Consider the following 27,496-nt stretch of genomic DNA (forward strand, 5'->3'; position numbering starts at 1 on the left):
CAACAAAGCCCGAGCACCGCAACTACTGAGCCTGATCTCGGAGGAAGAGCAGTGAATGGTCCTGAGGAGAGAGCTTATTTCCCTGCCCAGGAATTAAACCCAAGTTTATGGGGTCGCACAGAGTCAGACACGACTGAAGCAACTTAGCAGCAGCAGCAGCAGCAGCCTGAAAGAAGACCAAGAGTCTACCCATTAGATCACCAGGGACTTGGGGCTAGGAGCAAAGTGACCCTGGTTTTTGCCCCTATTTGAAAGCAAGAATGTTTCAAGGAGGCAAAAACTGTAAAAACAGGTACAAAGTTTATTATTAGAGGCACAGCACAATGTATAGGAGAGCACACAGGAAACCAGTTTGTTTAGCCAACTCAGAAGCAGGGCAGAGATACACACCCAAGAGAAAGGATATGGGCAGCCTCTCTAATGGGGAGTGCAGTGCATCTGACACTAGGCAGAGACACACCCAGAGGGGAGTGTGGGCATCCTGAGTGAGGAGGAGTGCAGTACGTCAGACACTAGGCAGAGACATACCTGGAGAGAAATGCGGGTGTCCTGAGTGAGGAGGAGCAGCACAGTACTGAGGTGATGTCATTCACTTATTAGGACAGTCCTTCTGGGTCTTTGCTTACTCTTGGCCAATTGTTTCCCTTTTCACACCTGAGTGGTCCATAGATCCTTCCCCAAGATGTATGCACAACTTTTCGCTAAGATGGATCCCACTGTAAAGGCCTATGGCTGCATATCTACACTGATTATGGAGTGGGGTCCCCTCACTTTTCGACTCCCAAGAAGACTTCCTGCGCATGTAGAGACAGGGAAGTCTTCCTTGACCTCGGGAGTGGGCACCTTATCTCTTTGCTTTAGCAGAACTCAGCTTCTACCACTAGCTTTGTCCTTGGAGTATCTGGGTGAGAACAAAGGCTCAGTTTTACTGCACTTGACAAATACCATCTGTCTGGCCCAGAGATCCACTGTCTCCTGCCTCAAACCCTTGCTCTAGAGTCTGTGCTCCATGAGAGAAGCCACTGCAATGAGAAGCCTGTGCACTGCAATGAAGAGTAGCCCCTCATCACAACTAGAGAAAGCCCACACACAGCAATGAAAACACAGTGCGGCCAAAAAACAAAAACAACAATAAAAGTTTAAAGTGAATGCACTGGTCAGAAATACATTAAAATATATATATATACAAAGACATCCATTTCAAGAAAGACAAATCAAGCAGCACCAATGTTACTTTATAGTGTTTATTATAGTAAAAGTGGCTCCTATGAAACATTACTGATTTTTTGGTCCATATCTTATTTTCCATTTGACTCTAAAACATTTTACATTATTTACAAAATAAATTGCAATTTTCATGGTACATATTTCTTTCCTGATGCTTAAAACACTAGTTTCAAGTAACTAAAAAAAAGTCCTGATCTTTACTTCTTAAGATTAAAATTCATTAATATGAAGTCATTCAACAGTCTCTGGGATTTCTCTGTTATCCACAATGAGACTATGAATAATCCCTTCTTTCCGCTTGCCGCTACTGACAGCCTTTATGTAACAGTCATGATTCCCAATATTGAAGTGAGTTTCAGTCCCATCATCTACAAACTCACCCTAGGCAAACAAAAGAAGGAGGAATTAGTGTTCCAGAAACATTGATCTTTGTCCAGAGCATTAACATCCCTGAGGAAGGGAGGCATGATGAAGTACATGTTAGCAAAATTAAAATTAGAAGCTTATTTTTAGGTGTTTTAAGGTCTCAGTCAGAAATTGAAACTCTTTTATTTGTACCACTATAGTCTTTAAGAATCTTGTTTCAGAGGAAAAAAAAAGTATATCTCATGGCTATGTGTCTATAACATATACTATGCAGAAAATATAGACTATTTTCAAAAGTAAAAATGATAGGAAATTTGTGATTCCTTCCATACAAAAAATGGGTTACATGCATTGCTTTATGGCATCCTCACAATAACCTGATTGGAGTATAATTATTATCCACATTTTATACATGAGGAAACGCACACAGTCAATAAATAACTTGCTTAAGACCCCAGTCAGTAAGGGATGGAGTGTTCTTTGCCACTCTAAAAATCAGATTCCTCAGGCTATAGGTGGCTTACAATAAATACATAATGTAAATAACATAAAACCTAACACTACTGTAAGAAGAGGTGGCAAGAATATACAGAACTATACAAACAGATCTTCGTGACCCAGATAACCACGATGGTGTGATCACTCACCTAGACCCAGACATCCTGGAACGCGAAGTCTAGTGGGCCTTACGAAGAATCAGTATAAATAAAGCTAGTGGAGGTGATGGAATTCCAGTTGAGCTACAAGATGATGCTGTGAAAGTGCTGCACTCAATATGCCAGCAAATTTGGAAAACAGCAGTGGCCACAGCACTGGAAAAGGTCAGTTTTCATTCCAATCCCAAAGAAAGGCAATGCCAAAGAATGTTCAAACTACCACACAAATTTCTCTCATCTTGCACACTAGCAAAGTAATGCTCAAAATTTTCCAAGTCAGGCTTCAACAGTAGGTGAACCATGAACTTCCAGATGTTCAAGCTGGATTTAGAAAAGCCAAAGGAACCAGAGATCAAATTGCCAAAATCCACTGGATCATTGAAAAAGCAAAAGTTCCAGAAAAACATCTGCTTTACTGACTACGCCAAAACCTTTGACTGTGTGGATCATAACAAACTGTGGAAAATTCTGAAAGAGATGGGAATACCCGACCACCTGACCTGCCTCCTGAGAAATCTGTATGCAGGTCAAGAAGCAACAGTTAGAACTGGACAAGGAACAACAGACTGGTTTCAAATAGGGAAAGCAGTACGTCAAGGCTGTATATTGTCACCCTGCTTATTTAACTTATATGCATGTGAAATGCTGGGCTAGATGAAGCACAAGCTGGAATCAAGATTGCTGGGAGAAATATCAATAACCTCAGATATGCAGATGATATCACACTTATGACAGAAAGTGAAGAACTAAAGAGCCTCTTGATGAAAGTGAAAGAGGAGTATGAAAAAGTTGGCTTAAAACTCAACATTCAGAAAAGTAAGATCATGGCATCCGGTTCCATCACTTCATGGGAAATAGATGGGGAAACAATGGAAACAGTGACAGACTTTATTTTCTTGGGTTCCAAAAAAATCACTGCAGATGGTGACTGAAGCCATGAAATTAAAAGACACTTGCTCCTTGGAAGAAAAGCTATGACCAACCTAGACAACATATTAAAAAGCTTAAATGTTACACTGCCAGCAAAGGTCCATCTAGTCAAAGCTATTGTTTTTCCAGTAGTCATGTATGGATGTGAGAGTTGCACTAGAAACAAAGCTGAGTGCTGAAGAATTGATGCTTTTGAACTGTGGTGTTGGAGAAGACTCTTGAGAGTCCCTTGGATTGCAAGGAGATCAAAGCAGTCAATCCTAAAGGAAATCAGTCCTGAATATTCATTGGAAGGACTGGTGCTGAAGCTGAAATTCCAATACTTTGGCCACCTGATGCAAAGAACTGAGTCACTGGAAAAGACCCTCATGTTGAGAAAGATTGAAAGCAGGAGAAGGGGATGACAGAGGATGAGATAGTTGGATGGCATCACCGATTCGATGGACATGAGTTTGAGTAAGCTCCGGGAGTTGGTGATGGACAGGGAAGCCTGGCATGCTGCAGTGCATGGGGTCACAAAAAGTTGGACACAACAGAGCAACTGAACTGAACTGAGTCTAGACTTGCTGTATATGGTACAATAGCCCCTGGCCACAGTTGGCAATCGAGCATGGAATGTGATGTGTCTGAAATGAGATACTCTATTAACGGGGAAAATATACACTGGGTTTGGAAGACTTAGTATGAAACAGAGAATGGTTAAAAAAACTCATTGGAAACTTTATATATTTATTACATTTTAAATAATATTTTCGATACAGTGACCTAAATTTTTATTAAGATGAACTTCATCATAAGACTTTCGAAATGTGGTTATTAGAAAAGTTATATATGAAGCTCATATCTGTGGCTCATACTATACTTCTGTTGAACAGCACTGATTTAGAGTAAAAAGATAAGGGCCAAGTAGCATAGAAAAGGAAGAGCATGAGGCTTAGAGGATAAAAATGAATTATGCCAAGAAGCAAAAGAAGCACTATCAGATGTACAACTTGGCTATGAGCTTCCTGGCAGCCAAAGCAGACAGAGCAAGGCTCCATTGCTAACATTATCTAACCAAAGAAAGCAGAGGAGGCATCAGAGAGGGAAGCTTTTTCTTTTTCTCTGGGGAGAATCTGGCCAACACGGATGTATACTGACCACCACAAGGACTGGTGGTGGGGTGCTGATCCTGGAGTCCAATGTATTATTTTAGCCCTTTTCACATTGAGCTTTGAAAAAAGCCTTTAAGGCATACTTCTGTCAAAATCAATTTAGAGAGGAGAGCAAGGGTTGAGTGACTCAATACTTGTAAGTTGCTTCTTGCAATTTGACAGATACATAATCTGGTCATGATGCTTTGAGATGAAAAGGAAATGGAGGAAAAAAGCTGCAGCTCCCAGGCAGCGAGAGCAGGTGTGCATAGTGCTGGGGAAGGCTGCCTGACACAGAGCTGCCAAAACTACCTTGCCAACTAGGCTGCAGTTACAAGGAGACAACTGGGTGAGAGAGAGGTATTGTCCAAACACTTGTGGCTTCTTGTCAGTTAGGAAGAAAGACATTGTGGATGGATATCATTTCAACTTCTTGCTTATTTACAACTACATTCTTGAAACAATGCTACTTTTGCACGGGAGAATTCCTGGAGGGTTGGAGGGAATGTGACCCCAAACTGCTGACTCTCCATCTAGAAATTTCCATGGTAGGACAGAAAGAACAGAAAGGACCACCAGGTATGGCATCAGGCACACAGCAGGTACCCAATCCATGTTAATGGTAACTGAATCTGGTCCAAAACAGGCCGTAAAATACTGAAGAGCTCACTAAGCCTCTCTGCATAAAAGTCTCAATGGGTGGATGGAACCTGGAGGGTGGCTGAAACGCTGACATTCAATTTTGAGTGAACCCTGGTTGCATTTCCCTTCAAGAATTAATATCAGGATTAAGAAACAGAAACACATTAATCTTTGTAACTTTTGATTTCTGGCTTGTGCACTTCCTTAGAAGCAGTTGCAAGGCCCAGCAGATTCTAGCTTGTCTACTGAATAAATTCATTCCCTTCCCTCCAAGGACATCTCCTCACCCTCCCAGACGTACAACAGATAAAGAAGGTAATAGCAGCAACCACAATGGGTAGCTAGCTACAGTATGCCCGGCAAAGAGAGCTTCTCGTGCTTTTTATCATCTCTAGTTCTGGTGTCACAACTGAAGTCAGCATGAAAGGGGACACCCAGGATGGTATGCCCTACTTGCCAGCTGATCCCATAACATGTGGATATTTCCCCCCAGTGATTCCAGTTCCTAGGCCCACAATCCCTGTGTCCAGGACCGTCTCCTCTGCTTCACTTCCTCCTTGTGCTGTGCACACAACGATTATATCCTCCCTACTTGAAATTCACTTCTATATTCATCCCACCACAGCCATAACAGTGCAAGGCAGCAAAAGTCCAACGCACTAGGGTCTTCTCGGCTACAACGAGCTGGGCAGCCTCTCAGCACTGCTAGTCTACAAATTCCACTTGTATTCTGGGGTTTGTGACAGTGCCCTTTTTTGTTTGCCTTTGTATCTTCTGACACCATGTGCTTCGTTTTTTTTTTCCACAACCTTTGCTTTTAGAAAGTATCATCTGTTTCGAGTGTATGATGTAAAGCCTTCCTATTCAGAGTGTGACCATGGGCCAGCAACTTGGGCATCACCTGAGGACATGCTAGAACATGCATTTTAACAAGATCTGAGATGATTCTATGCATGCAAATTTGAGAAACAGTAGTATAAAGCACCACTTAAACCAGGATAAACACAGGAGGATGCAACCTTTGGGGAGGAATTTTTAAAAAGTGGGATAGATCTTTTTAGGATAGACGGTGGTCCAGGAGAGGACAAGCAGGGTCCGAGGCTGGTGCCAAATCACAAGATGAATTGTTTCCAAACTCTCACTACCCCAGGCTTCAGATTCTGGAGTCAGGATTACTTCATCTCTTTTTTGTTTTTAACCGAAAGGACCTTCATTAATTATAAAAATCTGCACAGTTAGGAAACACAGCAACGTTTCACTGGTCACTCATGCCCATGGTGACAGTAATCAAACGATCAACTTACCGCTGTCTCCATTTTTTTACCATTGCACCATACATCCAGAGTGTCTTTCTCTGCAAAGGTAACCAATTACAACAAATTATAACCTGGAATCTAAAGATAAAGTTAACTCTTAATTATTTTAAGAAAAGTTTGATACACTGGATTTTGAAAACTCCATTAACTTTACATGGGTTTGAAATTCTTCCAAATTTGAAGAAATTGTGTTTTTGTTCACAGACAAAATCAAAATGAAACCACTCTTTTAAGACAAAATCATGATATAATATATACTGATGAAGATTTGTTACAGAAAATCTATAAAGGAGGATGCAGACAAATGAATGTAACAAGAGACCTTTCCATATGAGAATGTCTTTTTTAAAAATATCATCTGAAGTGTCTTAATTAAATTTCTAAGGTCTGGTATTGAATCAAAGAAGGGTTTACCCACTCCCAGGATTACAAAATGTTTCCATTTAGGATATCAATATATTTTAGCAAATTAAAGAGTGCTTTGGGCTTTTTAAAAACCTGCATATTTCAAATAATATAATATTTGACCTTATCCCTTTAATTTTTCATTTTTATTTTTTGGATTGTAGCCAATATTGCTTTCCTTTTTCAGGCTGTTTTCCCTTATAGATTATTACAAAATACTGAATAGAGTCCCTTGACCTATATAATAGGTTCTTGTTGGTTATGTATTTTATATATGCAGTGTGCGTCTGTTAATCCCAAACTCCTAATTTATCCTTCCCCATATTTTCTTTAACATCAAGAGACTGGTTGATTCTCCCTGCCTCTCATAGTGACCCACCTGGACAAAGGCACAAAGAGACCACAAAACAGGCTGCATAGAGTTCATACAGACAGACAGCAATTTAGCCTTAAATTTCATACTGCTGCTGCTGCTAAGTTGCTTTAGTTGTGTCCGACTCTGTGCGACCCCATAGACGGCAGCCCACCAGGCTCCACCATCCCTGGGATTCTCCAGGCAAGAATACTGGAGTGGGTTGCTATTTCCTTCTCCAGTGCATCAAAGTGAAAAGTGAAAGTGAAGTCGCTCAGTCGTGTCCGACTTTTAGTGACCCCATGGACTGTAGCCTGCCAGGCTCCTCTGTCTATCGGATTTTCCAGGCAAGAGTACTGGAGTTGGGTTGCCATTGCCCTCTCCATAAATTTCATACTGAAGAGTACAATAGAATCATCATAAAAAATATAGTATTTGATGGGCTGTGCTGAGTACAGTGCCGACACAATAGAGCAAAATGTTGCCATGATACACTTAGGTGTTAGCTAAGTGGCCACAGTTCACTCCAGGGAAAGTGAAAGTGAAAGTCACTCAGTCATGTCCAACTCTTTGTGACCCCATGGACTATACCATGGAATTCTCTAGGCCAGAATACTGGCTTGAGTAGCCTTTCCCTTCTCCAGGGGATCTTCCCAACCCAGGGATTGAACCCAGGTCTCCTGCATTGCAGGTGGATTCTTTACCAGCTGAGCCACAGGGGAAGCCCAAGAATGCTGGAGTGGGTAGCCTATCCCTTCTCCAGAGGATCTTCCTGACCCAGGAATCAAACCGGGGTCTCCTGCATTGCAGGTGGGTTCTTTACCAACTGAGCTATATGTGTGCCATGTGCACAGACAGACATACGTGCATTTTGGGGAGGACTCCCAGAACCACTTGTGAATGTCAGGGTCCCCAGGAGTGTCAGGAGAGAAGACTACAGTCATCAAGCAGCCAGAAGACAAGCTTTGGATGTTATAACAAAGACTAGAGAGAAGCAGGACCTGTGTGTTTATATGGAGTCTGGGGGTCAAAGGCTGCCTGGGGGTCAAGGATGAGGTGCCATCTGACAAGCCATCTACTCCAGGAACAGAGTCTTTTCTCCCTGCACCTCAAGACAGAAGCCTCACTTGGAGAGTGGAGAAAGGACTTTGAGCTGGGCTAGAGGCACGGAGTGAAAGGCAGAGGGCCCAGGAGACATGGGAGTGGCCACCCAATGGCAGCCTAGCATAGTATATAACAGCTGTATGTTCTGACAATGTAGATACAGTACAGCTGGAAAATGATATGCAAAAAGTTGTTTTAAATTGTGGGCAAGTGTACTTGCTAAGTCGCTTCAGTCCTGTCTGACTCTTAGTGACCCTGTGGACTGTAGCCTGCCAGGCTCCTCTGTCCATGGGATTCTCCAGGCAAGAATACTGGAGTGGGATGTCATGCCCTCCTCCAGGAGATCTTACCAACCCAGGGATCAAACCTGTGTCTCCGGTGGCTTCTGCATTGCAGGCAGATTCTTTACCACTGAGCCACCAAGGAAGACAAATTTTGGGCAGTCACTATTAATGGTGGTAGAGTATTTCTGTTGTTAACTGAGATTAGTATGTGCATAATTATGGCACAAAGGAAATGAGTAATTATCTTCTATTTGCATCATCCTCTGTATCCCTGAGAAGAAGGATTCTCAGTGTGGAAGAATGAACATAAAGATATTAGAGGAAATTAAATAAAAGAACTGGTATCCCAGAATTTGAATTATAAGCATCAGTATGAACTCATAAGCTATTTTATTTTTTTATAAAGTCTCTCCCTCTCTTCCCCGTTCCTCCTAATATCTATCTACTTATGCATGTACACAGTTCCCTTGACTTAGGAGCCAATCTAAAGAGCACCATATTGGCCAAAAATTGGACAATTTGAGCATCAGTAAGGATAATAATTGCAGTGTACTGAAACACCACAATTTGTTTAAATCCACAAGTTATTTGGGAAGCCCAATGATTAAAAAGCAAACAAACAAACTTAAATGATCACCTTTAGGAAAGAAAAAGGAGTCAATTTAATATCTTGAAAACTGGCAGTTAAGGGAAAACAAGCTGTGATCCTACATTTGTTACACAAAATGTACCTCTGTATAACTAAACAGTAGACAACAGGAAGTTTCTCACTGTACACAGGAAGTTTCTCACTGTATGAGCACTCCAGCTAGTGAACAAGAAATGATGGAATCAGAATATATCCTTCTGCCAATGAATTAATGAATTCATCTGCCAATGAATTAATGGATATAGACACTTAGGTATTAGTGATGCCAATATCAAAAAATTAGACAAAGCAAAACCATGTGCCTCTTGATAGAATAAATATAAAGTGGTCTTGCCTGAAAAATAAAAAAAAACCTTAAATTTGATCAATTCTTCAAATACCAACTTGCAGGAAATACTAATAGAAAAATATCACAGGAATGGAATCCACAAAATTCAGACCATATCCTATCCTCTTCAAGAAAAATCTGACCCAATTTCTTTTTTTTTTTTCATTTTTTTTCATTTTTTATTTTTAAATTATTTTTTATTATTATTATTATTTTTAATTTTAAAATCTTTAATTCTTACATGCATTCCCAAACATGAACCCCCCCTCCCACCCCCCTCCCCAAAACATCTCTCTGGGTCATCCCCATGCACCAGCCCCAAGCATGCTGCATCCTGCGTCAGACATAGACTGGCGATTCAATTCACATGATAGTATACATGTTAGAATGGCATTCTCCCAAAGACCCAATTTCTTTAATAAATAAACCATACAGAAGGTGTTTTCTTTGGTTTCTTTTTTCCAACCATATGCATTTATTACTTGATAAGTATTTTTCATTCTTAAAAATTTTTCTAGCATTCAATTAAACTACACTCTCTTAAAAGACATGGACAAAGTCTCTTCATTTATGTATCCTCAAGGCCTGGTACATAAGCTGCCATTTATGAGGTTCTCAGTATTATCTAAATCAATCAATAAATCAATGAGATGATCTACATAATCTTGGATTCCCTGGTAATTCTTAATTTAGTGATAGGAGGCTAGTTCATATGGTAAAGAATCCACCTAAAATGCAGGAGACCTGCATTCAATCCCTGGATTGGGAAGATCCTTTGGAGAAGGGAATGGCAACCCATTCCAGGATTCTTGCCTGGAGAATTCCATGGACAGAGAAGCCTGGTAGGTTTGCCAAATAGTTGGACACCATTGAGTGACTAACACTTTCACCTTCAGTGATATGAGAAGCAGAAAATACTAGGAGTAACCAGTAATGAACAAAGGTAGCAAATACTTGTCTTTCAAGTTTTGTAGGCCCAGTAGAAATCAAGAACACAGATGGCAATCTGTAACAGGAGAACTTAGCTTAAGGATCAATGGCTCACTTTTTATTTTTTAATCTACTTTACCTGGACTTTGATTATTTTGATCTGCTATAGTCGTAAACCTAGAGAAAAATTCCCTTCTTTCTGATAAACCTTAAATTTCCATCTGCCTTTAGATACTCTTTTGAAGAGAAATATCAAATAATGACAAATTAAATGTTTACATCAATATTTCTTTTTTTAAACCCAAGTTTATAATTTTCAAATCTACCACTATAAAATCTGGCTCTCACATTTTCCATATAAATCGGTCAAATTAACAAATTAACAAATTCTTCATTCCCAGAGGACACATGAGAAACACATCTGCACGTAACACTCTCCTATTCAAAGCTCCCATCTGGAGAGCTAGAGGAACTACAGTAAACAGCTGTCATAAAAAGCCAATAAATTCTGCAGAAATGGCTTTCACTTACCTAATACAACTCTAAAGTCCTCACTATCCAAATGTAATACCCAAGTATTGGTGGTTTTTGATCTGTTCTCCATATACTTCTTGAGACTTTTCCCATTAATTTCCAGAGTATATTCATAAGCAAAACCACCGACAGCATCAATATTGATGGTTGCTTTTGTCTTTGCAGCTCCAACATAGAAGGTTTCCTTGCCAACCAATTTGAACATCCATTCTTTTCTTATCACTTCCTAAGTAAAAAATACAAAAGTTAAAAACATATAAATGGGAAAAAATTTAATGTTTAACTTTGGAAAGAATATAATTAAAGGGAATAAATGGTAATGCTATTTAGATGTGATTTTATTACTTTATGATACAAAGATTTTAGAAAATAAAGGCATTTTAAAGTTAAATATTAGATGTTATAGTCTATGAATTCCACAACTATTGTTAGTCTGCTTTGTATGGCAAAATGATACAAGCCAATATATATATAACCACTGTAAGGGAAAAGCATTAAATTCACATAGGATGAATATACATTAGTAAAATCAAGCTTCTCTGTACACTATATTTCACAAAGTAACATTTTTTCCTACCTTCCCATCTACATATACCACTCGTTTGCCTGATGTGGTCCCATGTTCAAATTCAATTTTATGGACTTCATCACTTAAAGCAACTTCCCAAACAGCTACAAGATCTGTCATTTTTTCCAGGCTGTAAGGAGGGCTAAGGGAATAAAATTAAGCAATTATAATAGGCAAAAACAGTAACAGAATAACCAGTTAATCCTTCCAAGATGAAAATATCAGATCTTAAAAAGCCCTAAAATTACAAAATATTAAAGTGATATAAGCTAAGAAAGCCTACTTACCATCCATGTAACTATTTTCACCCTGTTATGCATTCTTTTAAGATGAAATTACTATCTATGGGTATACAGTCAGATAATTCCAAAGTCACCTTATTAGTAATAGGATTAAGAATCAATCAGTTTATCCAGGACAGTATTCTAAGCTTGGCCACAGAAAGGTCAGTAAAAAGTTTCTACTCCTCCCTCCTGTCATTTAAAAAGCACAGTATTAAATTTTGGTTTTATCATTTCAGATCCTATCACTCTAAAGCAAGAATTCTTAAAACCTTTTATATTTGAACCAATAACTAGGGATTCATTTTAACAAAAAAGGTTCTAATTTAAAAATACTAAGATGGAGAAAAAAAGTCATGGAAGAAATGTTCTCTAATAGATACAAAAATGTCATGCAAGATAGTAATCTTGTCATTATTACAGGAAATCTTATTAAAAATATAAAGGATTCTGTTTTGTGACGTTTCTGGCACAACTTAAACATGTATTTTATATTAATGTCTCCCTATAAAATATATATTATATATAATGCATATATAACATATAAGTAATATTTTTATACTGATACACACTTTTAGCTTTGAGGGAAGTAAGATTACAGCAGTAATGTTCATAGCTAACAGTTATTCAGTACTTACTGTGTGCCAATCACTGTTCTAAGAGCTTTACACACATTAACTCAAAGAATCCTCACCATGAGGTGGGTACTATTATTCCTCTATTTACAGATGAGGAAACTGAGGCTCAGAGAGGCTAAAGGCTTGTCTAAGATCACGACAGTAAGTGGCAGATGGGGTACAATTTTAGGAGTCTGGTCCCAGAGTCTATTCTCTTAACCACATCCTCCTCTTCCTTCACTCTAATCTCCTTTGTAGGCTCTAAACCAGAAACAGTAAATGGGTTTTATATCATTTTGGAAGTGACTGCCAAGAATTTTGTGCTGAGAGGGATTTGCAGACCTCATGTCCAGGTTTTATGGGAAAGGATGCCACGTTAGTGGTGACCACCTCCATGCTAGGTGTTCACCACCCTTGCTGGAAATCAAAGAGAAGCAAAACTATGGATTCTGCAGTATTACAAAATGTGTTCTCCAAAAAAGTAGCCTGGATACTCTCCTGAATGATTAAAGCCCATCTTTAAAGCTTCATAATCCAGTTTTATCACAATGCAAGACATTTACCTTTCGTCATCTTCAAAGATAGGACTGTCATCTCCAGATGCCATGGTTGGCAAAACAGTCTTTAATCCAATTAGGAGCCAGGAAAGAAAAAAGCAGAAGTGCAGCAAAGAAAGACTGAGAGCAACAAAGATGACACGTGCAAAGAGTTTTTCTAACTTTGCAATCCATTTCTTAAAATGCATGCAGTTTCTGATGAAACAGCTTTTACATATAATAGAATTGCAATCTCTAATTGTCAGGGAAATAAGTTAAATCATGCAAACCAGTCAGTCATATTTTTCCCTGTTATGGATTTATAATTTCCTAAAACTAAGAGAATAAACTCTAATTTATTTCAAGTATCATACCACATCAGAGTTGCAAGAGATGTAGAGGTCCTCTGGGTCCCTTCCTTCTCAAATTGAGAAGAAGTCCTAAGGGTATGAGGCAGTAGGTCAGGGAATACAGAAAACCCCAGGATAAACAGAATGGACCCTCTGGAGGCATCCATGTTACATGGTAGTAACAAATTTAAAATTCATTCTTCATATTAAAATTTAGAAAGCTGTATTATGGTACAAAACATAATTTAAAAAATTTTTAAAGATAACTTCAAAGAAACATTAAGTTGCAAGAAGGAGCTAGGGATGTACTAGTTTGCTTTCTAAGAGCAAACTTAATTGCTCTTAGAAATTTGCCCACTTACTCAAACCCACTTAATTTAATAGTGCCAATAATGAATTCACAAAAGTTATATGGTTTGCTCAGGTCACCAGAACAGTCCAAGCCAAATCGAGTCCAGAACACCTGTGTTAATTATCTGAGCTATAATGCTAAAAATCAGAAGCACATGTAATACTCACATGCATAGGAAACCATCCACATTTGAAGATTTAGGATTAACAATTGTACCCCTGTCAAACCTATTGAATAATAAATTCAACTATTGTTTTACTTCCAAGACCTACTCTAGTCTAGTCTTTTCCATACAGATGTCCAAGGGTGTTCTCTCCTTGTAAAAATGGGAGATTGCCAATCTTTTTTTGTCTGGAAATAACCAAACGTGACAAATTGCTTTTTAAAAGATATTAAAGAAGACCTTAGCACCCATAAAAGCAACCCAACAGGCAAAGAAAAGCTAAATGCTTTAGAATAAAAACTAAAGATTCAAAATACATTGTACCTAAAATAAATCCCTGTTTAAAATTAGCACCTTCTATATTTGTGGATTTTTCTAGTCTTAAAAATACCTCTTAGGATATCTCCTATGAAAGTGAAGGGTATCTGCAACTATCAAAGTAAAAAGAACACAGAGCAATAGAGTAAGCTAAATAGCATAATATAACCTAGGGTATGTGTATTTTGTAAATCAGAGTAAAGTTTGGGATATCACTCAGATTTTGCTCTACAACTTTTAGACACTCTAGAATGTTCAGTAATTCAACAAACTTGAAAGAACTGCCCAGTTTTTCACTTTAAGGAATTTCAAATATTACCACACTAAGATAAGGCTTAGTACCCTCTTAATTATATTTCACATAAAGCATAAAAGACAACACAAATTAGAAGAGAGGTTAGAAATCAAGGTCACATAAAATATTCTTCTCTCTACTATCAACATTCATCCATACATTCCACATTTATTTAAGAAGTATCAGTTGAAGGTTTTGAAAATGTTTTGGAAATAGTGGTGATGCTGTACATCATAAATGAACTTTAGGTTCATTTAAGTCACTGAATTGGACATTTTTAAATGGCAATTTTTATGTCATATATTGATCACAACTTTTAAAAATTAATACCGTAATACACAAAAAAACCCATTGAATTGTATCCTTTAGATGGGTGAATTGTATGGTATATGAATTATATCTCAGCAAAACTATTAAAAAAAAAACAATCCAGGTGTCCTGCCAGTAGCGTTTCTTGGAATATGATTTCGCTTATGACCAAGAGATGATCACAGCTGTCCATGTCCTGGGTTTCTACCTTACTCATTTGAATAATAAATTTACCTGTCACAAAAATCTCTAAGCTACTGTCATATTCTAAATTCATCCACCATGCTAGCAGTCATCAGTTACTCATATGCCAGGCACTAAGCTCAGAGTGAGAGACTCTGGAGAGACAAAGATGATTACAGCACAGCCATGGGACTGTCCTTGGAAAGGGAAACAGTAAAGAACAGAACAGGGTGACCGAGGTGGCTCAGAGAGAAAGAATCTGTCTGTCAATGCAGGAGATGGGGGTGGGAGGGGGTGGGGGGTAGGGGTGTTGGGAGGGGTTGCTGTTCCATAAATCCCCAGGTCAGGAAGATCACCTGGAGAAGGAAATGCAACCCACTCCAGTATTCTTGCCTGGAAAATCCTTGGACAGAGAAGCCTGGCGGGCTAAGTCTCAAAACTGAGTCAGACACGACTTAGGGACTAAACAAACACAAAGAACCAGAAAAGGCCCCCAGAGAAAGGATCCTAGCCCTGCCAAATGGGTGGGAAGACCAGGGAAGCCCACGCTTTAAAACTTGAGAGAAAGGAATTCATCCATTGTCATTTTAAACTTATACATACATTTAATTATCAGGACCATGAGATCAAACTGGAAAATGATCATTACGAAGAAAAATTCCCTCTATTTCAGCACACAGGTTTTAAAATGTAAGTAAAACCGATGGAAAAACAAATTCCAATTATTTTCACTGATAAGGACAATGTCACTTACTTGAAAGTTTACAGGTCTTCAGGGCAAGTTTCTTGAGACTCTAGTGACACATCCCTCAGCATAATCATTTTAAATCCCTGTCCTAGCAACTCAACATCCATGTTTCAGAGTAGGACTTTAAAACGTTTCCACTATTTATCTAATCCCAGCTTGAATTTTGCTTTAACTTAGGTTTAATCGTACTGGGGACTATAATGGTTTATCCAAGCTAAACCTAAGTCGGTTTTAAAAATTACTAAGGTATTCAGTTTCTTTTCAGCAAAGCTCTAGGTAAGGCCAGCTATTGAACAAACTTAACAAAGAGGTGTTGACGGTGTCCGCAGGATCAGCACCGGGACCTCTGGCAAAGTCTGTCAGTTAGCTCTCTGAGCCAGGTGTTCCCAAATGTGAGGCACAAAAGACGCGAATAACTTTTCCAAGGAGCATTTTGCAATGAGTACCGCAAGCCTCTCTACACAACCAAAAAACCAGACGAAACAGTGTTCAACGAATCGTTTTTTGTAATAGGTAAGAACCAAAAACCACCTGTTTGTTCACCATCGTGAAGATAATCCGCGGAGTGAATCACAGTCCTGTCACTCAGCAAGCTTGGAGCCCGGTCAGGCGCGGAAAACCTGGCACCAAAGCACCCGTTCGCGGCCAATAAAAACGATGGAGACAAACATCAGCCGCGCGCAGACGCGGGGGATGTATTGGTAAGACAAAGAAGCCAGGCTGCAGCACTTTGTGATCCGAGTTCTGCAAAAATACAGCCGGCTCATTTTTGCAGGGAAAAGGGCACTGGAAGGAAAGACACCTTAATGCGAGCCCGGTGCTCCCCGGGAGCTTCCCGGTGACGTCTGCTCCACTTTTCCGACTGCGACAAAATGAATTGATAGTCAGGCAGAGGCCGGAGCCGCGGGTTCCAGGGCCTGGCCGGGCAGGAGCAAACCGCCGCCCGGCCGGGTCTCTGGGAGACGCCCGGAGACCCCTCCCCACCTCCCGCGCGGGCCTAGGCCTCACCGCGGGGTCGCACCGCCGCCAGGACACCGCCCACTGCCCAGCACGCCCGCCGCCGCCGTCGCCGCCGTCGCCGCAGCCGGGAGATGGCGGCCGCTCGCACCGCGGCGGGGGCGCCGGGCGCTGCGCACAGGGCCTTCCGGGCCGGCCGCGCCGCCCCACCTGGGCAGCGAGGCTCACCTGGGCGCCGTGGGCCTCTGGGGGCTCAGGGCCCAGAGACCGGTGGGTTCCGCCGACTGGACCTCCTAGGCCCTTCACCGAGAACCAGACGCAGCCTCCGTGGAAGCGAGAGCTCCGGGCGCGCCGACTGTTTGTCGCGCTTTAGGTCCCCGAGGTGCCCAGCGCCGACCGCCGCCCGCCCCTCCCCCGCGCGGCGACCAGCCCCGCCCGCGGTCCGCGCGGCAGGCTTTGCACTCTTACTCCTTCCCGAGACGCCTCCGTAAGAACCAGCTGACAGCGGGCGCTGGCTGGACGCGGGAGTGAACCGAGTGGGCAAAACCAGACCTTGCATGCTCTGAAGCCACGGGGCAGGTAAAAACGATCCTAGCATTGTCTCCTTGAAGCTCTGTATGGCTTCTGATTACTCCTAGAAAGATCAAAACTCGTTAGGATGGGCATGAGGCCCCGTGTATGATGTTGGCCCAGTCTCCCCTGGCTTCGTTTAGATAGATCCTCGAATGATGTGAAGTCCTTCAGCCCAGGGCCTCTGCAGATGCTCTTCCCTTTGCCTGGACGCTCCTCCCTGCCTCTTCCCTTAGTTAACTTCCGTTGAGATTGAGATTGTTCGTCAAATGTCATTTCCTAAGAAAAACTATCCTAAGGCTTGCAACACCTGGAATTCTCAGTTCTGTTCAAGTTGTGCAAATATTCGTGTAATCTTTGTTGAATGTACAGCATAATAGGGTTTCCTCGGTGGTTCAGCCGTAAAGAATCTGCCAGCAATGAGGGAGACCTGTGTTGGGAAGATCCCCTGGAGGAAGCACCACAGCCCACTCCAGTATTCTTTCCTGGAGAATCCCATGGACAGAGGAGCCTGGCGGGCTGCAGCCCATGGGGTAGCAAAGAGTTGGAGGGAGCATGGCTCCCTCGCAGCTTAATAGTAGGCTGAGGTCTGTGAAGTCAAGGACCACTGCTGCTTGGTTCTCACTGTAGCAGCTCCCACGTCTGCACAGTGCAGGCTCCCACTATGCTCTGATAAGTGTTGTTGAATGAATGAAGAGTAGACCTGAGTAATGTTTCAGGTGGCCTTGATTTTCATTAAGGAAGAGACAGCAATCACTGCAGAGGAGGGGATGGGTGAGTGGGCCATCTGAAAAGAGCAGTGAGTGGTCCCCGTGAAAAATGGGTTCAGCAGCAAAACAAACATGTGAAAGGGTTCTCTGGGGGCTCTGAAGATTGGAGGGCAAAGGGACATGCAGGTCCCAGTGTGTATTTCTTCCCTCAGCCTGGTGTTAAGGTAAAGGATTGTTTCACCTCTGGGATTGGTAGTGAGGATGCTGAGCAAGTATCTGAGAGAACAGCAGTTGAGAAACAATAAAGAAGAATCTGTTGATTAGGTTAACTAGTCTTCAAAGTAATGGACTGAATTCCTAGGGAAATTATGTTACAGGGATTCTGCTTAGAGAGCACTGATTTCTTGTTTGCTCTTGTATTGAAAGCTCCCTGGAGACAAAGACTTTTCATATTTGTATTTTCTTCTGCACTAGTGTCTTGAATAGAGACTTTTCAATAAATGATGATTGAAAGAATGAACCAGGGAGATAGAGAAGAAGGCAAAAGGCCCCAGAGTGGAAATTTCCAGAAATAGATGAAGATGCATCCCTAATTCCTTTTTCTTGTCCTTAGATCTTCTGAGAAACACTTGTGAATTGTTGGGTGAGGGCCAGGAAACCCTGGTTGGGCAGTAGCTGAAAAATATTGTTTAGTGAAGGATCATATTTTCTTGTAAAACTTTGGGAATCAGAATATCTTTTATAAGACCAATAAGGTATAATTTATTGAATGCTTGCTTTGTGCCTTGTATAGTATTGCCTGCAGTTCTCACAACAGTCCAGTAGTTATTCCCATTTTACAGAGACTCAAAGCCCTACAGAAGTTGCAGGGCCAGCCCATGAAGCCAGCCTGTAGAATTTTAGAAGGTCATATTATCAGAGTCTGCTGTTATTCAGATCCTGTCTTGGGGGTCTGGGGAGTCCCTAGCTTAAGGGCCCCAGAGTGCAGAGGGGCTCAGCCCACTCATCAAGTGCATTCAAGTCTGTCCCCTGAATAGGTGAGGCAGTCTCATTTTGCCGCTGGCTTATTCTGCGCCAATGTTTCCTTCTTGGGTATAGTTTCTGGGGCATCTGGAATTAAGGAACTTACCAGTCTAGGCTGTCTTTTCTACCTACGTATTCCCTGGGCCCAGCACACTGGAGGTAGGCATGGCCACTTGTTATCAAAGAGGCTTGTTAGGAAAAGAAAGTGTGAACAAAACACCATGAAAGGTGTTGACCTGAGTGTGAAACATACTCACCTGGTGATCCTGCTCTTGACTTTATTTCCACTTGCAGATTGTTTTCTTGTTTCCCTAGAAGTGCCTGGATGTTTGTTGCTCTAGCCTCTCAAACTACTTCTCACCAGCCCACCCACAGACGTCAGTGATTTATTTTAAGAGAGCGCCTAAAACTGCTTTCATTCACAGTAGTCTATGCTTTCATTGGGCCTCCTTTGGAAAAGGGAATTGTTAATGAATTAATGGATTTTCTGAAATTACTTCTTAAACAGCAAGAATGGACATCAAAATTAAAGGGAAAAGTTACATCACCTGATACCTACAGGTTTAAAACTTCCCACGTGCCCTTCCAGTATTGGTCCAGCGTGACTGTTGGCTCTGTGTGAATGGAAGCTGCGCAGAGACGTTCAAGAGCCCAGGATTCTGACTCAGCGGACTGTGTGTCAGCGTGAGTCCAGTAACCAGGCTCCTGCTCCAGCCAGGCTGCCGCTGCTTGGGCCTCTATCCTTCAGCACAAAGAGCCTCTGGCTCTCCCGACATAAAACACAGAAAGTGGAGAAGGATCAGTCAAGATGAATTTATAAACTTCACACCAGAAACATTTGACAGTTTTAGGAGAAAATAGATTTTGTTCTGAGTCATCTGGAGAGTGGGGTTTATAGGTTCACCCTTACTTAGACCAAAGAACCAAGGGAAGGCACCTTTAAAGTGTCTAAGGAGCATTCCGAGGCTTGTGTTTCAATTACTTAAGACAAAAATCTGCATCTGGTTTACTTTGAGAAATTTCCAGTAGTCATGTATGTATGTGAGAGTTGGACTGTGAAGAAGGTTGAGCGCCGAAGAATTGATGCTTTTGAACTGTGGTGTTGGAGAAGACTCTTGAGAGTCCCTTGGACTGCAAGGAGATCCAACCAGTCCATTCTGAAGGAGATCAGCCCTGGGTGTTCTTTGGAAGGAATGATGTTAAAGCTGAAACTTCAGTACTTTGGCCACCTCATGCAAAGAGTTGACTCATTGGAAAAGACTCTGATGCTGGGAGGGATTGGGGGCAAGAGGAGAAGGGGACGACAGAGGATGAGATGGCTGGATGGCATCACCGACTCGATGGACCTGAATCTGAGTGAACTCCAGGAGTTGGCGAGGCCTGAAGTGCTGCAATTCATGGGGTCGCAAAGAGTCAGACACGACTGAGTGACTGAACCGAACCAACAGAAAAATGCTTATATTCCCACCACCAGAATTGACCATTCTTAAATATTGGCTCAGTAGAAAATCCCAATGAGACTGTGCAACTCAGGTTGGATCTTGAACCTGTGGCTTTTTAATTTAGATCACACAGTGGGTCTCAGGACGTAATGAAGCTCAGGTTCTCGATGCAGAAAGAATAAAATGAGAGGCAAAGTGATAGATAAGTGAATTTATTTGGACAGAAACACAAGACTTCCCTGGTGACTCAGACTGTAAAGCCTCTGCCTACAATGTGGGAGACCTGGGTTCAATCCCTGGGTCGGGAAGATCCTCTGGAGAAGGAAATGGCAACCCACTCCAGTACTCTTGCCTGGAAAATGCCAGGGACGGAGGAGCCCAGTAGGCTCTGGTCCATGGGCCCGCAAAGAGTCGGACACGACTGAGCGACTTCATTTTCACTTTTTTTTTTCACTCCACAGACAGAGTGTGGGCCATCTCAGAAGATGAGAATATCCGAAATATGGTGTGATTAGTTTTTATTATCTGGGTAATTTCATAGGCTAATGAGTGGCAGGATTATTCAACTATTTCAGGGAAGGAGTGAAGATTTCCAGGAATTGGGCACTGCCTACTTTTTGGCGTTTTATGGTTAGCTTGGAACTCATGGTGCTGTTGAGTGTGTCATTTAGCTAATGAATAGAATCAGTGTATAGTGAGGCTTAAGGTCTATTGGAAGTCGAATCTTCCACCATCTTGGAGCTAGTTGGTCCTAGCCAGTTTTTATCATGACCTATAGCTATGTCATTGTTTAAATGTTGTACCCATCCCCCTTCCCTCCTGTTTCACTAGTAGAAGGAAATACTGAAAATAAATTGGTATTTGACTTTCAACCCTAATACCTTTACTTTTTTCTCCTCCCCAAAGGCCAACATTTTCATGAATTTGCTATGTTTGCGTCCAGCTCCACCTTCTATAGTTATATACAGAAATCATATTTATTGTTGTTGTTCAGTTGCTGAATCATGTTCAACTCTTTGCAGCCCCATAGACTGTAGCATGCCAGGCTCCTCTTGAATCCATTTACCTCAAGAGGGGACTGGAATCTACATGTTGGGACTCAACCCCAGCCAAAACGTAGTTTGGAAACTGAACCCATGAAGCCAGGACTTGAAACCATCCAAAGCCCAGTTTGGGACTCTAGCCCATGACACCAGGAGTCAAACCCAGCCAAAACCCAGTTTAGGACCTTAACTCACATGACTGGGACTCAAGCAGCACCAAAACCCAACTTTGGACTTGAACCCATAATCTTTTAATTAGAGTCAGTCACCTGGTGCCTGGACTTCCTAAGGCTCAAGTTCTTTGTGTCTCAGTGCAGTAATTCAGTGAGAGGCAAAGTGATAGGCAAGAAGTAAATTTATTAATATAGGATGCTTATAAGAGATGCAAGCGGACAGGCAAAGGAGCTCTGCCCCGAGGATTGAGTGAGCTACAATTTTATAATGAAAAAAAGGGGGGAGGGGAAAAGACCATCTTCTTCAAGTAGACATAGATGCAGATGTAAGGCATACATTGTGAGCTCCTCCTTCACTAGCTCCTCCTTCTTAATAGGTAGAGACATGTCTGATGCTGTGAGGTCAAACCAGGATTATCAAATTGCTAGAAGGGTGGTGACATTTTTCTTCCATCTAATGGCCTGGGGCATATCTTATGGTTTTGTTTATGGTTTTATAGTTCAGTTCAGTTGCTCAGTCCTGCTGACTCTGCAACCCCATGGACTGCAGCACGCCAGGCCTCCCTGTCCATCACTAACTCCCAGAGTTCACTCAAACTCATGTCCTTTGAGTTGGTGATGCCATCCAGTCATCTCATTCTCTGTCGTCCCCTTCTCCTGTCCTCGATCTTTCCCACCATCAGGATCCTTTCAAATGAGTCACTTCTTCTCATCAGGTGGCCAAAGTATTGCAGTCTCAGCTTCAGCATCAGTCCTTCCAATGAATATTCAGGACTGATTTCCTTTAGGATGGACTTGTTGGATCTCCTTGCTGTCCAAGGGACTCTCAAGAGTCATCTCCAACACCACAGTTCAAAAGCATCAATTCTTCGGCACTCAGCTTTCTTCACAGTCCAACTCTCACATCCATACATGACTACTGGAAAAACCATACCTTTGACTAGCTGGACCTCTGTTGGCAAAGTAATGTCTCTGGTCTTTAATATACTGTCTAGGTTGGTCATAACTTTTCTTCCAAGGAGCAAGCGTCTTTTAATTTCATGGCTGCAGTCACCATCTGCAGTGATTCTGGAGCCCCAGAAAATAAAGTCTGTCACTGTTTTCACTGTTTCCCCAACTATTTGCCATGAAGTGATGGGACCAGATGCCATGATCTTAGTTTTCTGAATGTTGAGTTTTAAGCCAGTTTTTTCACTCTCATCTTTCACTTTCATCACAAGGCTCTTTAGTTCTTTTCCAGTTTTTCCCATAAGGGTGGTGTCATCTGCATATCTGAGGTTATTGATATTTCTCCCAGCAGTCTTGATTCCAGCTTGTGCTTCATCCAGCCCGGCATTTCTCATGATGTACTCTGCATATAAGTTAAATAAGCAGAGTGACAATATACAGCCTTAACGTACTCCTTTTCCTGTTTGGAACCAGTCTGTTGTTCCATGTCCAGTTCTAACTGTTGCTTCCTGACCTGCAAAGACATTTCTTAAGAGACTGGTCAAGTGGTCTGGTATTCCCATCTCTTTAAGAAATTACCACAGTTTGTTGTGATCCACACAGTAAAAAGCTTGGGCATAGTCAACAAAGTAAAAGTAGTTTTTCTGGAACTCTCTTGCTTTTTCAGTGTTCCAACAGATGTTGGCAATTTGATCTCTGGTTCCTCTGCCATTTCTAAATCCAGTTTGAACATCTGAAAGTTCACAGTTCACGTACTGTTGAAGCCTGGCTTGGAGAATTTTGAGCATTACTTTGCTAGCTAGTGTGTAAGATGAGTGCAATTGTGCGGTAGTTTGAGCATTCTTTGGCATTGCCTTTCTTTGGGAAAACTGACCTTTTCCAGTCCTGTGGCCACTGCTGAGTTTTCCGAATTTGCTGACATATCAAGTGCAGCACTTTCACAGCATCATCTTGTAGGATTTGAAATAGCTCATCTGGAATTCCATCATCTCCACTAGCTTTGTTTGTAGTGATGCTTCCTAAAGCCCACTTGACTTCACATTCCAGGATGTCTGGCTCTAGGTGAGTGATCACACCATCATGATTATCTGGGTCATGAAGACCATTTTTGTATAGTTCTTCTGTGGACTCTTGCCACCTCTTCTTAATATCTTCTGCTTCTCTTAGGTCCATGCCATTTCTGTCTTTTATTATGCCCATGTTTGCATGAAGTGTTCCCTTGGTATCTCTAATTTTCTTGAAGAGCTCTCTAGTCTTTCCCATTTCATTGTTTTTCTTAATTTTTTCTTTATTTCTTTGCATTGATCACTGAGGAAAGCTTTCTAATCTCTCCTTGCTATTCTTTGGAACTCTGCATTCAAATGGTATATCTTCCTTTTCTCCTTAGTTTTCACTTCTCTTCCTTTCACAGCTATTTGTAAGGCCTCCTCAGACAGCCATTTTGCTTTTTTGGATTTCTTTTTCTTGAGGATGGTTTTGATCCCAGTTTCCTGTACAGTGTCACAAACATACATCCATAGTTCTTCAGGCACTCTGTCTACCAGATCTAATCCCTTGAATCTTTTTGTCATTTCCACTGTATAATCATAAGGGATTTAATTTAGATTATAACTGAATGGTCTAGTGGTTTCCCTACTTTCTTAAATTTAAGTCTGAATCTGGCAATAAGGAATTCATGGTGTGAGCCACAGTCAACTCCCAGTTTTGTTTTTGCTGACTGTATGGAGCGTCTCCATCTTTGGCTACAAAGAATATAATCAGTCTGATTTTGTTATTGACCATCTGGTGATGTCCACGTGTGGAGTCTTGTCTTGTGTTCTTGGAAGAGGGTGTCACTGTAATCAGTGCGTTCTCTTGGCAAAACTCTGTTAGCCTTTGCCCTGCTTCATTCTGTACTCCAAGGCCAAAGTTGCCTGTTACTCCAGGTGTTTCTTGACTTCCTACTTTGGCATTCCAGTCAGCTATAATGAAAAGGACATCTTTTTTGGGTGTTAGTTCTAGAAGGCCTCGTAGGTCTTCACAGAACCGTTCAGCTTCTTCAGCATTACTGGCCGGGGCATAGACTTGGATTACTGTGATACTGAATGGTTTGCCTTGGAAACAAACAGAGATCATTCTGTCGTTTTTGAGATTGTATCCAAGTACTGTTTTTCAGGCTCTTTTGTTGACTATGATGGCTACTCCATTTCTTCTAAGGGATTCTTGCCCACAGTAGTTGATTAACTTTCATCTGAGTTAAATTCACCCATTCCAGTCCATTTTAGTTCGCTAATTCCTAAAATGTTGATGTTCACTCTTGCCATCTCCTGTTTGACCACTTCCTATTTGCCTTGATTCATGGACCTAACATTCCAGGTTCCTATGCAATATTGTTCTTTACAGCATTGGACTTTGCTTCTATCACCAGTCACATCCACAAGTGGGTGTTGTTTTTGCTTTGGCTCTGTCTCTTCATTCTTTCTGGGGTTATCTCTCCACTGATCTCCAGTAGCATATTGGGCACCTACCAAACTGGGGAGTTCATCTTTCGGTGTCCTATCTTTTTACCTTTTCATACTGTTCATGGAGTTCTCAAGGCAAGAATACGGAAGTGGTTTTATAGTTAAGTGAGTCAAATTGCCAACATCTATTGGATCATATAAAAAGAAAGGGAATTTCAGAAAAACATCTGCTTCATTAACTACTCTAAAGCCTTTGACTGTGTGGATCACAGCAAACTGGAAAATTCTTAGAAGCGATGGGAATAGCAGACCACCTTACCTGCCTCCTGAGAAACCTGTATGCCAGTCAAGAAGCAATGGTTAGAACTGGACATTGAACAACTGACTGGTTCAAAAGCAGTAAAGGAGTACATCAAGGCTGTATATTGTCACCGTGATTATATAACTTACATGTAGAGTACATCATGTGAAATGCAGGGCTGGATGAATCACAAGCTGAAATCTTGATTGCCAGGAGAAATAACAACAACCTCAGATATGCAGATGATACCACTCTAATGGCAGAAAGCAAAGAGGAACTAAAGAGCCTCTTGATAAGCGTGAAAGAGGAGAGTGAAAAAGCTGGCTTGAAACTCAACATTCATGAAACTAAGATCATGGCATCCAGTCCAATCACTTCATGGCAAATATGTGGGGGAAAAGTGGAAACAGTAGCCAATTTTATTTACTTGTGTTCCAAAATCACTGGGGAAGGTGACTGCAGCCATTTAATTAAAAGACGCTTGCTCCTTGGAAGGAAAACTATGACAAACCTTAGACAGTGTATTAAAAAGCAGAGCTGTCACTTTGCTTACAAAGGTCCATATATTCAAAGGTATGGTTTTTCCAGTAGTCATGGATGGATGTGAGAATTGGACCATAAACAAGGCTGAGCACCGAAGAATTGATGCTTCAAATTGTGGTGCTGGAGAAGACTCTTGAGAGTTCCTTGGACTGCAAGGAGATCAAACCTGTCAATCTTAAAGGAAACGAATCATGCATATTCATTGAAGGGACTATTGCTAAAGCTGAAGCTCCAGTATTATGGCCATCTGATTCAAAGAGCTGACTCATTGGAGAAGACCCTGATGCTAGGAAGAATTGAGGGCAAGAGAAGGGGATGACAGAGGATGAGATGGTTGGATGTCATCACCAGCTCAATGGACATGAGTTTGAGCAAACTCAGGGAGATAGTGAAGCACAGGGAAGCCGGAAGGACTGCCTGCTGCAGTCCATGGGGTGGCAAAGGGTCAGACACAACGTCGTGACTAAACAACAACGAACAAGGCTGCTTTGTTAAACAGTGTTCCAGTTGCTTTCTTGAGTGATCATTAACTTACAGTGGCCTCCCAAGGTTTACCAGGTTTCCTTCTCTATCTGCAGTCCCCTACTGGAACTTCTACAACTAACTATAACTGTCCTATTTTATTTCTATCACTCTGTCCTCCACTATCTCCCAGAGTTTGGTCAGATTCATGAACAGTGATGTTATCTAACCATCTCATCCTCTCCTGCCCGCTTCTCCCTTTGCTTTCAGTCTTTCCCAGCATCAGGGTCTTTTCCAAGAAATTGGCTCTTCGTATCAGGTGACCAAAGTATTGAACCTTCAGCATCAGACTTTCCAATCAATATTCAGTGTTGATTTCCTTTAGGATTGACTGGTTTGATCTCCTTGCAGTCCAAAGAACTATCAAGAGTCTCCTCCAGCACCACAATTCGAAAGCATCAATTCTTCAGCACTCAGCTTTCTTTATGGCCCAAATGTCACATTGTACGTGACTACTGGAAAAACCATAGCTCTGACTATAGGGACACTTGTCGGCAAACTGATGTCTTTGCTTTTTAATACACAGTCTGGTCCTGGCATAGCTTGCCTTCCAAGGAGCAAGCGTCTTTTAATTTCATGATTTCAGTCATTGTCCACAGTGTATATAATAGAAAGTATACATGAATAAATACTCTTGGCCATCATATAGTTCTGCTTTTAAAAATTACATACATGGTACCATAAGTGCCAACTGGGAATTTGTGTGAGAGTAAGACGGGATTATAGGAAGCTCATACTTTGGCATTCATATTGTTTCTAGAGCTGCTCTATGTCTTTGTTCAACCCTCCAGCCCTTGCCTTTAGCAGGAGTTAGCCTAAATCTTCAAGTTAAAATGTTCAGAGATAAGAAAGGAATCTATAAATGAAAAAACCAGATGGGGACTTCCTTGGTGTCCAGTGATTAAACCTTTGCTTTCCAATGCAGGGGGAACCAGTTCAATTCCTGGCTGTGGACCTAAGATCCCACACGCCTGTAACCAAAAAACCAAAGCATAAAACAAGCAGTATTGTAACAAATTCAATAAAGATTTTTAAAATGATCCACATTAAAAGAAAAATCTTAAAGCCAGATGGAACCAGCTGGGACCAAGATGGTGATGACGAATCTGACCTACAACAGACCCAGAGTCTCAGTATACATTGATTTAACTACATATAGTTAGCGTATTAAATGACACACCTATCAGCTGCCATGAGCAGACAATAAGGACCTAAAATGATAAAAATGGGGTGTTACCCCACTCCCT

At 41.4% G+C, this 27,496-nt stretch overlaps 2 protein-coding genes across 7 annotated transcripts in view; one reads left to right on the plus strand and one right to left on the minus strand.

Moving 5' to 3' along the window:
• Positions 1 to 1,230: 1,230 nt before the first annotated feature.
• FAIM (Fas apoptotic inhibitory molecule) lies at positions 1,231 to 17,311 on the minus strand. 6 transcript variants are annotated; one of them, XM_060395386.1, is made up of 7 exons: positions 15,583 to 16,201; positions 13,233 to 13,298; positions 12,886 to 12,944; positions 11,434 to 11,566; positions 10,854 to 11,082; positions 6,259 to 6,308; positions 1,231 to 1,608 (listed from the first exon to the last, which is right to left on the minus strand). In XM_060395386.1, exons 3-7 carry the CDS (start codon positions 12,927 to 12,929, stop codon positions 1,459 to 1,461), a joined length of 606 nt encoding a protein of 201 aa, XP_060251369.1. In that variant the 5' UTR covers positions 12,930 to 12,944; positions 13,233 to 13,298; positions 15,583 to 16,201; the 3' UTR covers positions 1,231 to 1,458. The 6 variants fall into 6 exon arrangements, with proteins under 6 accessions (XP_060251369.1, XP_042092405.1, XP_060251368.1 ...); XM_042236471.2 differs by lacking the exons at positions 13,233 to 13,298; positions 15,583 to 16,201 and adding an exon at positions 16,762 to 16,897; XM_060395385.1 differs by lacking the exon at positions 13,233 to 13,298 and having other exon boundaries at positions 15,583 to 16,680.
• CEP70 (centrosomal protein 70) overlaps positions 17,023 to 27,496 on the plus strand; it is a 97,831-nt gene continuing 87,357 nt past the window's right edge. The window contains exon 1 of the mRNA XM_060395320.1: positions 17,023 to 17,112. The gene's annotated coding sequence lies outside the window, so the exon portion shown is untranslated. The remainder of the gene's footprint in view (positions 17,113 to 27,496) is intronic.

This window comes from Ovis aries, chromosome 1, assembly GCF_016772045.2.
Source record: "Ovis aries strain OAR_USU_Benz2616 breed Rambouillet chromosome 1, ARS-UI_Ramb_v3.0, whole genome shotgun sequence".
NCBI classification, from domain to species: domain Eukaryota; kingdom Metazoa; phylum Chordata; class Mammalia; order Artiodactyla; family Bovidae; genus Ovis; species Ovis aries.